Here is a 12,517-nt window from a genome sequence, read left to right on the forward strand (position 1 = left end):
TATTTTACGTTGCCTTGATTACATGCCTCTACATTCAAAAATAAGCCAGTATCATATAGGATCCAACTGTAAAAGATTAACTTTTTTTAATTTTTTTATCCCTTTCCTCTCAGAAAAAAAACGAAAAGAAAAAAAAAACACATATCTTTTTAAGTTGGATATTCTGTACATACAGGAGCAACTCTGTAATGGGCTGACATTTCCTGCAACTGTCTTTAGGTTGAACCACCACGTTTGTAAAAGTACAAAAAGTTATTTCTGTAGACGTTAGCCGTCAGTCGGGGGGAGCAGAAGTCTTCTTCTCTGGATTGGTGGATCGGCGAGCCGGTGTTGGACGGCCTCTTTTACGCAGGAGACACGGAGCTGGTGGAGACGGAGGAGGCCTCGGTCTTCGTGGAGGACGCTCCCTCCTCCTCCTCAAAAGGATTCTTCCCGCAGCACAAGGTGGTGATCATGCAGTGGCGGAACTGCTTGTTCATGCAGATGTAGATCATCGGGTTGTAGATGGACGAACTCTTGGCAAAGAAGGCCGGGATGGTCATTAAGACCGGTCCGAACTCGGATCCCTGGTTACAGAAGATCCACCAGGCCACGCTGGCGTAGGGCACCCAACACACCAGGAAGGCGATGACCATGATCACCACCATGCGGCTGACCTCCCTCTCGGCCCTCTGTGTGGTCTCGGACTCCTGCTGGGCGGCGGCGGCCTCCTTGACAGCGCAGAGCAGGCGTCCGTAGCAGAAGAAAATGACAACCAGCGGGATAAGGAAGTGGCAGGTGAACATGTAGATAACGAAGGACTCGTTGTTGAAACCCTCCGCACGCGTGTAGTAGTCGATTCCGCATGAGCACTGCATGCCCTCGGGGATGTAACGAGACCAGCCAACGAGAGGGGGCACGGCGCAAGCCGAGGCCATGACCCAGGTGAAGGCCAGACCCATGATAGCGTGATCCTCGCTGAAGCGGAAGTTGCTGATGGGCTTGCAGACGACCACCCACCTCTCGATGGCCAGAACGACCAGCGACCAGAGGGCGATCTCACCGCCCAGGGTTGCAAAGAATCCTTCCACGTTGCAACCGAGGCGACCCAGCACGAAGTAGCCGTGCATGGAGGTGTACATCGTCGTGGTGAACCCTCCCAGCACCATGAAGAGGTTGGCCACCGCCAGGTTCAGCAGGATGTAGTTTAGAGGGGTCCGCAGCTTCTTGTGTTCGAGGGTGACGTACAGGGTGAGGAAGTTGACGGGGAAGCCTACGAGGATGAGCAGAAACATGTAGGCACCCAGGGCGGCGTAGGCCGCCGGGTTGACAAGGTAGTACTGAGGGTATTCATAAGGACTCCGGACAATGCCGGTGGTGTTCACCATAGGGATGTAGAAGTAGGGTCCCTCTGTGCCGTTCATGGTTGCAGCCGGCGGTTGGGATCAGCCCTGTCGGTTTGGTTTCTTCTGGCTGTTTCGGAGCGATGAAAGGGGGACCCTGCTACAAATGGACCCAGGTGGCCGCGGCCCGGCTTTTAAAGGCACACCTTGGATTATCACTTTCCAAATCCGTCAGCACAAAGTGATTTAGGCCACGGTTAATATCTAATCCAGCCACCACTGCAAACATAACTGATCACTCATCAAGATATTAAGGTTACACCTGCTCATGTTCGAGCCGTGGACACCTCACGTAAAATAATAATTCATCTTTTTGTGAGCACTAGATAATGTTGAGGTTTCTGTGCACAGGAGCATGGTTCCTCTTATCTGTGGGACTTTAATGCCAACTCCTTAGCCGCTGATTTGCTCATTTACAGGTGTGAATTTAAACATTAGAGTCGATCTGTTTTAGCTGTTCAATGGACTCGTGACCGGTTCAAAGTATCTTCTGAGGCGAGACGCCCCAGAATACAGCGCAGCAAGAAAAGGTGGTGAATTAATATAAATTAATTTCATGACTTGAAACCTAATCTAACACTGAATTTACTCAATAATATAAGATAAAGTTAAAACTCTAAAATCAGGTGTAATCTTTATTCTTACGACAAATTCATCTAAACGTCATGTGGTTTTAATATAATCCCAAAAACATTTTGTTAAATATCTGAAAATAAATGTGTATTATAGACTACTTTAGTGAGGGTGATCACAGGTGCATTACAAAAGTAAAATTATTATTTTCTTGATTAATGGACCCACAGGGATGTCTTCAATTTGCTTGTTTTGTCTGAAAAACCTAAATAAATTAAATGTATGGTCATGTATGACAAAGACAAAGTAGTAAAAAAAAAACGTCTTTTGCTTGAAAAGTGATAAAGCAATTAAAATAGTCACTGATTCATTTTCTGCCAATGAACTATAGTTGCAACTCTTTATTTCATCAGGTTTTTATTTTTTAGATTTCTTATTTACAGTTTAACTCTTACACCAAAGAATGACTCATGTCACACCCTAATCCTTCGATGATTGTTTAGTAAATGTCGACACATGTTAAAAGAGAACACACATACATTAAAATCAGTACTGAAACACAGGCATTTTATTGTATATACTTTATATAATACTGTATATATTGCATTTAGTTTATTTATAGATTTTAAAATAGCTTTCTGGCCGAGACAGCAGCAGATAACAGACCTTGAAAATGGGTCAAAGCACATCCCGATGTATTAAAATGCAGCAAGAGGTCACATTCTCTCGTACTGTTTTGAAAGTGGAGCATGAAGCAGTGGCGTTGCTGAGTGCCGAGCAATCTTAGCTGTTGGTAAAGAGCTCAGCACTTTCCTAATGGGTGTTGTATTAAAGAGATTTGGGGCTTATGTTACTCTCACAGGCCTGTAATGGTATTAATGTGGCAGAGGGTCACTCTCGCTCTGCAGGATGTTGCTGTCTTCAGATGATACGCTTTTCAACATGTTGTTCATGAATTATGAGCGTCATTCAACTGGGCTTCTATTATGGTGTCAATGTGTCAATGTCAATTTATGAATATATACAATAGTAGTTGTCAATTAAACCATGTGCTCTAATGCTTTGTAAATTAGCTTTATTAATTCTCCCTGTATTAATAATCGGCACGCTGGACACTTGAAGTGTTTGTTCCTCTGTGCTGGAGAAATGTGAAACAGCCGCTGTGTGTGTTTGGCGTTTTTATTACTTCAGTAAAAACTTGTTTACTATTGTACTATTAACTATTGAGGTGTTTTAGTGGTTAGCAGTAGTGTCAGGTGGGCGTGTTGGAAGAACAAAGTTACTCTACAAGTATTATAATATAAATAAGGCTATTAATTAAACCCATGTGTTATAGGCTTTTTTGCATTTTTACAATTTACTTGAATTGATTAAATCTCACATAGAGCTGAAACTTACCATTACATTCATAATTGATTACGTTCTTGAATATATTCTTGATTAATCGATTAATTATTTGGCTTCTAAAAACGTCATTTCTTTCTAGAGCCCAAAGGCGATGTCATCAAGCAGCCGTTTTTCTGTCTCACAGCACACTGATAAAACGCCTGCTGTGAACTTGCTCTTTGCAGCTGAGTAAAAAGACTTCATCCCAAAAACTAAGCTGCTTTTGGGGATTAAATACATCCATCCATCATCTACACCTGATTGCAGGGCTCCAGTAAAGGGACGTGTGTTGCTTTCTGAGTAAACTGTGCTCTCTGGTGGAGAACAACTAAGCATGTGAGACAGATGCCATACCTCCGTAATCTCAGGGATTTCATTTCACCTTTTGCTGAGATTTAGTTCAAAATTGCTTTTATAGTGCTGTGATATCCGCCCCACCCCTAAAAAGCTAATTTAAATATATCAAAATATGTATTTATTGTGGAAATAGAGCCTGAACATAATGAAGGTAATATATGATGGTATGTTGGCACAGTTTAGGCACGTTACATTGATTAAGACAGTTTTTTACAAAAACAATGAAGGTGTTGCTAAGCAAAATGTTTTGAGCAAAATGCTTTTTTTTTTACATTAATATTAACAAATTCTGTTTTGATCACTTTTATACTTTTGGAAAAATATGAAAAATCTAATTGTAACTCTGTTTAACTCCATGGAGCTCAATATTATATGATGTATCTCCTCTAACGTCTGAACTACTCACTCTGACATCCTGTAACTCGAGACACGTAGAGAGGCCTTGATTGGCTTGTTTGCAATCACGTGACTATTATGACGCGCGAAATTCAGATGCAGACCAGGAAGTGAAGAGCGCGCTAGCTAGCTAACTGAAGCTACTTGTTTCTACTGTACTAGGTCAACCCTTCCCAGAGGTCTGGTGGTGAAACCACGTTAAAAACGTGGCTCGTGTCTAATGAACACGGAGACGTTGTCACAGCACGTTGTAATTATGTGACTGGTTAAATAATACTAAGTTAATACCAACTGAAGGCTTGTTTAACAACGTTTACTTCAGACACAATGATGCTAGCTAGCTTAAAGATGTATGTTTAGCTGTATGTCTGCGTCTATCTGTTTGACTGTCTATATATCTATCTGCCTGTGTCTGTCTGTTTGCCTGTTAATATATCTGTCTGTCTGTATATATGTCTGTCTGTATGCCTGTGTCTGTCTATCTGTCTGAAAGGAATAATGTTGCCATTACAGCCCATTAAATAAGCTCATTATGAAATATTAAAGAAGCTCACGTGTCAAATGACATTTCTTATGACTTTTTTATAGCATACTATATACGATAACACTTTTTATGACATACTATTCAATTCAATTTAATTTTGTATAGCCTAAATTACAAATTTGCCTCAGAGGGCTTTACAATCTGTACACATGCGACATCCTCTGTCCCGGAACCCTCACATCGGAACAGGAAGAACTCCCCCAAAAGACCCCTTTAACGGGGAGAAAAGAGGGAGAGACCTGTGGGAGAGCAACAGAGGAGGGATCCCTCTCCCAGGATGGACAGAAGTGCAGCAGATGTCATGTGTACAGAATGAACAGCATAACAGAGTTACAACACATTCAATGTATATGACAGAACCACGGCAGGAGGCCAGACCAGGGTCCTGCTATATAGTAGACTTTTATAACATACTATACTATGACTTTTTTAAACCTTAACATCGTATGTCATTTTCTATGACATATTAGAAATATTTTTATGGCATACTGTACTATGACACTTTTAATGATTTTATTTTTTTGAAGAGATCAGGACCTGTTGCTAAGCTGCAAAGCCTCTCCGCTCTGCTTTACTCTGCTCTGTAGGTGTTTTGCTGCCCTCTTCAGGAAGCCACAATAAGTACACTTGTACACAAATCCGAGGGGATATTTTCTTTGCAACCAAAAATTCATTAATTCATTTTTAACCAGGTTTCCAGAGATGAATCTGAAACCCCTCTTAAGAATTTGATGGGGTTTTTCCTCAGCAACACCTTGGCTTTCAGCATTCCAAGTTGCTGTTTTAATCTTGACTGGATTTGTAAATGAACCGTCATTCCCTCTATCAGTACAGAAACAAACAGTAGTGTAAAGTACAAAAGTACAGCACTTCAGTACAGTTTGTAGGGACTTGTGCTATACTTTTACTTTCAAGCTGTAGTTTTTGTCATTTTTCAGACAGAAATTTGAAATTTAAATATACTCAACATTGTTTAACGCTGTTGAACACTTGACCAACAACAGTGTCACATCAGTCACAGAATTACTACTGGACTTTCACCTTTAATAATGTACGTATATTTAGCTGACAATACTATAGTATGTACTTTTACTTAAGTAAACTTTGAATGCACGTCGTTTACATTGCTGTACTAAGGATCTAAATACCACTTCCATCACTGGAAGTAAAGTCTTTCTTCTCAATCATGTTTTATTGTTTGCCTAGAACGTTGAACTTCTAAACTATAAACTTACTTAAAACTTTGGCCATCTTCAAAGTAAAACCCTGGACTTGACGTTGAGTGTGAGAATTTATAAGGAACGAAATGTGTTTAATCACCGAATCAGCGGCGCTCTGATGGCGGCTACGTCTACTAGCAGTGCAGAGAGGAAAAGCACAAGCAGCAAACACAACAAGAGGACTTTTAGCTTCACTGTTATGTTACTAAACTTAATCTTCCTCTTACATTCTAGTCTCATCACTGTCTATAGTTCAACCTGTCTCGGGACAGCTGGCATTCAAGTGTTTCATATTGTGAGGTCATCAGTCCCGACTACATTTAGACATCGGCGGTGACTTCACGGTAACCTTTCACACTACAAATAAAACTTGTTCCACAGCCACAGCTTTGGTTCCTGACTTCCTGTCTTTTTGTGCACACGAGGATGACTGTGGGCTTCAGAGGACAAACGTGTGGGCAGAGAGTGTGATGCTCTCTCACTCTACCCACAGGAACTCTCTTGCTGAGTGACCGGTAGAGAAGAGGGAACACTGTGACCACGACATCGGCACATTCCACACCACCAGCTCCCACGTGCATTTCACACCGAGGGTTGTACATCATCGGACCCAGAACAGCAAAAAATAACATCGGCCGGTGTCGCGGATGTCAAGATTCCTTTTGAGTTTTCACCGTCCAAACAGTGAAAACTCTTGTCAAAGCTTAAAATAATCTTTGATGCCATTTGGTTTGGGACTATAACTAACAATGTATTTCTTTATTGATCAATATGTTGTAGAGCCGCCATGATTAGTCATGTGATCTGTAGTCGATCAAAGGTAAATGATGTCAACTATTTTGACGATGAAGTTATCGTTTTAGGAATATTTGAAGCAAAAGTGACAAACATTCAATGGCCCACACTTCAGGGTTGATGTCTTCTTAAAAGACAGTAAACTTTAATATATTTGGGTTTTGGACTGTTGGTTGGACAAGACAAGACAACTGAACATCCTCTTGGTCTGTGAGGAAGTCTAAAGGGGCAATTTTTACCATTTTCTGACGTCTCATAGACAAAATTATTGATCAGGGAATAATTGTCAATAATAAGAATACAGCGCTAATCTGATGGTAAAAGTCTATAAAAAAAAAACTCCCAAACAATTCCCAAAAACCACATTTCTTTTTTGTCAAAATTACAGTTCAATGATCTAAATTATTCTATTTTCTATGACATGAGGCAAAGAAAACCAGCAATTCCTCACAAAACAAATCCTAAATTAATGAGCTACAGCCAGCATCTGGGGCAGTTTTGCCTGATAAATTACTGAGATTAATGAGCGCGAGCTGAATGTCAGAAACAGCACTGACGGGTGTCGACGATACACAAAAGACACAATAATAACATAAACAAAAAGGTGTCGCTTACTAATTCCGTTCATACTGTTGCTCTCAACAATTAGGTCAGTTTGTGTAATTTTACGGAGAATGATGTACAGAAGTTCTGTTCTGTGTATTAAGGTGATTTATGTTGAGCAGCTGTTTGTGTGTAAGTGTGTGTGTGAGGGTTATTTGTGTCTGAGTAGAGTATGTTGAGGGGGATGAGTAACAGCACTGCTGCCCTGTGATTCATAAAAGAGAGTAGATGTCTCATGTTGTATGCCGTTGCCTGTTGTTTTATAGTCCCAAAGCCACATTTCTATTGTATGGAAATCTACTGGACAATAAGGTAATCTGAACCCCAAAGTTTCAGCATTAATAACAAAGTGCTCTGTTGATGATTATTGGTTTGTGGATATGGTAGATTATTATTATTATTATATACGTGTTGCTAGCCCTACTAGAAGACCCTGCACTTCAAAGCAGAAAACAGGACAGTGAACCAATCAAAGCGTCACACAAACAAGGCAGTCCACCGGATGTTACTGGAGCTGCACATGCTTTCTGGATGTTGGCCAGCAGTGGGAGCTGTTAAGCTTCACTGTGATCGTTCACGTTCAGCATCACTGTTGGTTTTCTTACAGCAGTCGACTGGAGCAATATTTGCTTCTGGTTGCTGAATTAGTAGCACCGTTTGCAGGCCGGGGCGGTATTTTGAAGGTGCCAAGCCACATTATTCACACTGTCGGCGACAGCAGTGCTTCTCTCGAATGTCTTTTAGACCATCGCTGCTGTTATTGTGTGGAGGGGGACTGTGTCAGCGCTCTCAGCAGGAGGTACTGTACGCAGATGGAGACCCTCCCCTCCTTTCAAAGGCTGCTATTTGTCAGGAATAGCATCCGGGCCCCGTTCAGTCACCTCCGAAGTACAGAGAAGATGAGGTCAGATGTTTTAGTCCCGGCTCTATTCGATGGAGACCAGCAGGAAATCAGATCCACTCTCACCTGGAATCATCAGGGGGGGGGGGGTGTTTGTCAGACTGGTTCGTCAGCGCGTCTGAGGCAGGTTTCTGCTTGGATGTGCGTTTGCATTTGTGCATAGCTATAAATCCCTGGTGTGCAATCAAATCTGCAGCAGCGGAAATCTTCATGTAATAGACCTCTTCAAAAAGAGTGGACGTGTATTTCTTTTAAACATGTGTGTGTGGTGAGAAATTTAAAAAGAAAAGAAAAGCCTCCTCGACAAGCTGATGAGGATCTTATAGTATTTACAGAACGCAGCAAGTCGCTCTCCTCTCTTTCCTTCTCTGATTATCCTCCGTTTAGCCTTGATTCTCCTCTGTCTCTTTATGGTCATCTTTCAAGTTCTCACACACACACACACACACACACACACACACACACACACACACACACACACACACACACACACACACACACACACACACACACACAACATTCTGTCTGTGGTGACGTTTCCGTGACTCCTTCTTACCACCCATTGTTCATGTTTGACAACTGCAAAGAAATTAGCCTTCTTTGGCATGATTCATCATCTTTCAATCGACTGGTTGCTAAGGCGATGAATCCATGGTGCATGGAGTGTGTGGAGAGCGGTGTCCTCCCTTTGACACACACACACACGCGCACACACACACACACACACACACACACACACACATACTGACTATAGTGTGGACCTGAGCTGGGTTTTTACCTCTCCTAGATTGATGTTTGAGGGTTTACAGAAAGAAGCCCCAGATGCTGGTGGTTTAACCTCTAACTGTGAGCACAAATGTCACCCTCATCAGCAAACACTTCCAGAAACACACACACACACACACACACACACACACACACACACTCGCACACACAACACCTCCTACGCTCTCATCTGCACACGATCGCACAACAACCGCTTCAAAGCACACACATATTCATCAGCCCTCTCCAAACTCCTTTTATCATATCTCAATATTCATATGCTAAGCAGCCACACAGATTTTGGGGGGTTGTAAACTAGAGCGTGTCAGATAGTTGGGTAAACACCCGGGTCAGGCTTGAACCCAGCATGTTGGCTTTTGTCACACTGTTGAGTTTCGGTGCTCTGTTCAAGGGCCGCTGTCCATTTTCAACCTGAATCTTTCTAATATGATGTGCACATGAAGCCAGGTAGCAGAATTGACTTAAATCCAGTATTCCTGATTCCTTAAACCATGCCAGACGAGTCAATCAGCCAGGTTCAGCTAACACAAAGCTACTAATTGGAGTCCACACGCCCAAAACCTGAGACAACTTTGGCATCCAGATTCGAATATCCAGGTATACATCTAAATATGTGCCAAACACAGCCATGGCCCAGCATTGAGGCCGACACAGATAACAGATAACAATATAAAAATGTCATGACGTGAACAAATAAATTAAAAATAAATGATATTTTAATAAAAAATGAATTACACCATTGATCTAGTTCTCCAGGCAACCTTGGTAAAAATGTAAAAATAAAATCTTTGGCCTTCTTTTGTCCACTGCATGATGAAAACACACACTGCACAAAACACATGCAGCAGACAGCAGTGATCTGGCAGTTTGTAGGTTCAGCTGTGTGTTTAAAAATGCTTCTAAGACTGACACAACATCCCCAATCCTCTTTAACTCAGCGTCTTCCAACCATTTTAATTATCTTTTTTTTACTATAATTAGAGTCTAATATTACAACAGATGCATCAACCACCACCATCAGCCACCGGTCTCTCACAGCTTCCAAAAGCAGGATGCACAAATATAGTGCGGCGTGTTTGTATTTAACTCCTTGTGTGCATTGCATGCATAAATGTTTGTTTTACATGCAGATGTAAAAAAACAAAAGCAGTTCACTTACCAAAGCTGCTGTTCACTATTTAAAGACAAAGTCCATCCTCCTTTCTTTGATTACAAAGAGTTTAATGACGCGGTTGTACAGAACATCGGTGCGGTTCAGTTCCAGTAAGAAGTCCTTCTCGGTTCATGGACGCCAGTGAAGACGACTCTCCCCAGTTGTATTTCTTGAATACGTTTCAATGCGTTTGAGGGCTGAAAATGTCCGCTCGACAGAGGCAGCAGATATTGGGATTGTCATCGCCAAATGTGCCAAAATGCTAAAAATGTAATATCACGTAAAAACGTCTTACATATCTTTAAACTTTAACTCTTACTACTACAAAGTTCTGCTGGCTAGTTTCACAACAGTCACGCTAGCCCACTGACCAATCAAGCTGCACGTTAATGATGACGTACTTGTAGGTCAGCTAGAAGCTCTGACAAGTCAAAGAACACGCCCAACATGTCAAACTAAAGATCTGATTGGTTGAAGACTGTGACAATCAACAATATCGTCCCCATTCACTTAAACTGCAAAGAGATTCACTTGTAATTCTGAAGGCCTCGGGCAGATTTGTTTTACTTAGAGACAGCATAGGGGAGAGATCTGATTGGATAAAAGCTCTGCTTAAAACAAGCTGTGCTGGAAGCAGAGCAACTGAGGAAGACGGTAGCTGTGCAATGAGATAATAAGCTAATGAGAGAATATTTAGAATACATGTAGTGTACTGATGGCCCACCACTGTGAAAACTACATTAGTTACACATGCAGCTTGAACCCTGCAGACACGTCACGCTACAGACAAGCTTATCTTATTCTATATATATATATATATCTTAGGTGTATTGTGGCTTTTCAGGTGCCTTCCTGGGAGCACATGGGTGGACAGCGACCTTATTTTCTTGTGACATCGTTTATTCATTCCGTATCCTCGTCAAGAGAAGCTCAGCTCAAAGCACGATGACGGTGGATTGCGTTTCATTTCTAGACATCAAAGGTCAAAAGGAAATGGGGGCTTTGTAAAGTGAGGGGCATGAATAACATTTAAACAGCTGGAGTGTTTTGAAGCCGGCACACGCTCGTTTGTGTGGATGCATTGATATTCATCATATGTGTTTGTGTCCAACGTGAACGGAGCAGTAATCCATCCCGCCTCTCTTCTAGTCTGCAAGATTATACTCAGTGCAAAACTAAATTCGTATTCATGCACGACTGTCGGAGCAACTCGTTTCCAATTTTCCCCCACAGATTTTGTTTTGGTGAACCGGCATGTTTGTATGTGTTGTTCATAATGTGGCGTGAATATAGCGGAAAGTGGGGCGAAGATGAAAACTCCGACCGGGGATGAGCATCAGTGGAGCTGCCGCCCCAAATTTGTCAAGTGTGTCTCCAAATTAGAGGAAGTGAAGGGGTAGATAAGAGTTTCAAACATGTCAGAGAAATTAAAACAATTTCCAATTAAGGCTTTCGTTTCCTTAATGAGAGGGAGGGAACGAGTGCAGACTCGGAGACGGATCAGCAGATGATGGATCGGGCTCCCGAGGGTGTGACGGGGAAAAGGCTACAAAGGCTTTGCACCCCATCTGTTTGGCAAACCTGATTCCTCTAGAGAAGACGTGCCATCACATTCACTTGATGTTTGAATGAAGAGAGAAGTGTTTTCCTTGCAGGTGTTTGTGTGAAAATTAAGTGTTTCAACTGTTCTAAATAGTAGGGGGTAACACTAGAAATGAAACCCGGACCATTATGAAACACTCAAGTCTGACAGCCATGTTTGAGGAGCTTCAGCTAAGCTCAGAGCTGGTTGAAGTCTGCTAGTTAGTCAGAGTTTCCTGTAGAAGCAGAAGGACTACAAGGCTACGCAACGGGTCTGGTTTTTGAATTACATGTGGGGGGGTTCTGATAATCAGCATAGCAACTGGCCTGCTGGGAAATTGACTTAGAGTGAGAGTCAAAAAGATTTTACAAGTGGCTAGAAATAGAGCTTATTTTATAGAATTTCCTGATGCTACTTTTTTGCAGCAGGACTCTTCTTTAAATATAAAAATTTTTTTAAATGCAAAATGTATTTTGTGTGTTTGTTATGCATTCTGGCACCTATTTAATTTCAAAGTACATCTTAATTATAAATGATGATGTGTTAGAAATTAAACTCCCCCTTTGACAGCTGCAACATTAAAGGGAAGAAGTTTATTGCCTCAATGATTATAATCCAATAATATAATTGATATTATTTTGAAATGTATAATGACTACTTTTACTTGTGGTCGCCTACTTTAATTATGTCGATGGTAATACTTTAGTACTTTTACTTAAGTCATATTTGGAATGCAAGAATTTTACTCTACTTTTACGTAGAGTAGAGATCCGAGTACTTCCTTATACTTGTTTATTTAAATATAAAAAGAGGTTTCTTTTACACACAGTTGATTTACA

The 12,517-nt window shown here is 41.4% G+C and overlaps 1 protein-coding gene across 1 annotated transcript; it reads right to left on the reverse strand.

The window, feature by feature from the left end:
• Positions 1–344: 344 nt before the first annotated feature.
• Positions 345–1,403, reverse strand: LOC306711648 (rhodopsin; the record flags this gene model as incomplete). The annotated part of the gene is made up of 1 exon (XM_079180664.1): positions 345–1,403. One exon carries the CDS (start codon positions 1,401–1,403, stop codon positions 345–347), a length of 1,059 nt encoding a protein of 352 aa, XP_079036790.1.
• Between the last annotated feature and the right edge of the window lie 11,114 nt (positions 1,404–12,517).

The sequence above is a fragment of the Pholis gunnellus genome (genome assembly GCF_910591455.1).
Source record: "Pholis gunnellus genome assembly, chromosome: 2".
In the NCBI taxonomy this organism is placed as follows: Eukaryota; Metazoa; Chordata; class Actinopteri; order Perciformes; family Pholidae; genus Pholis; species Pholis gunnellus.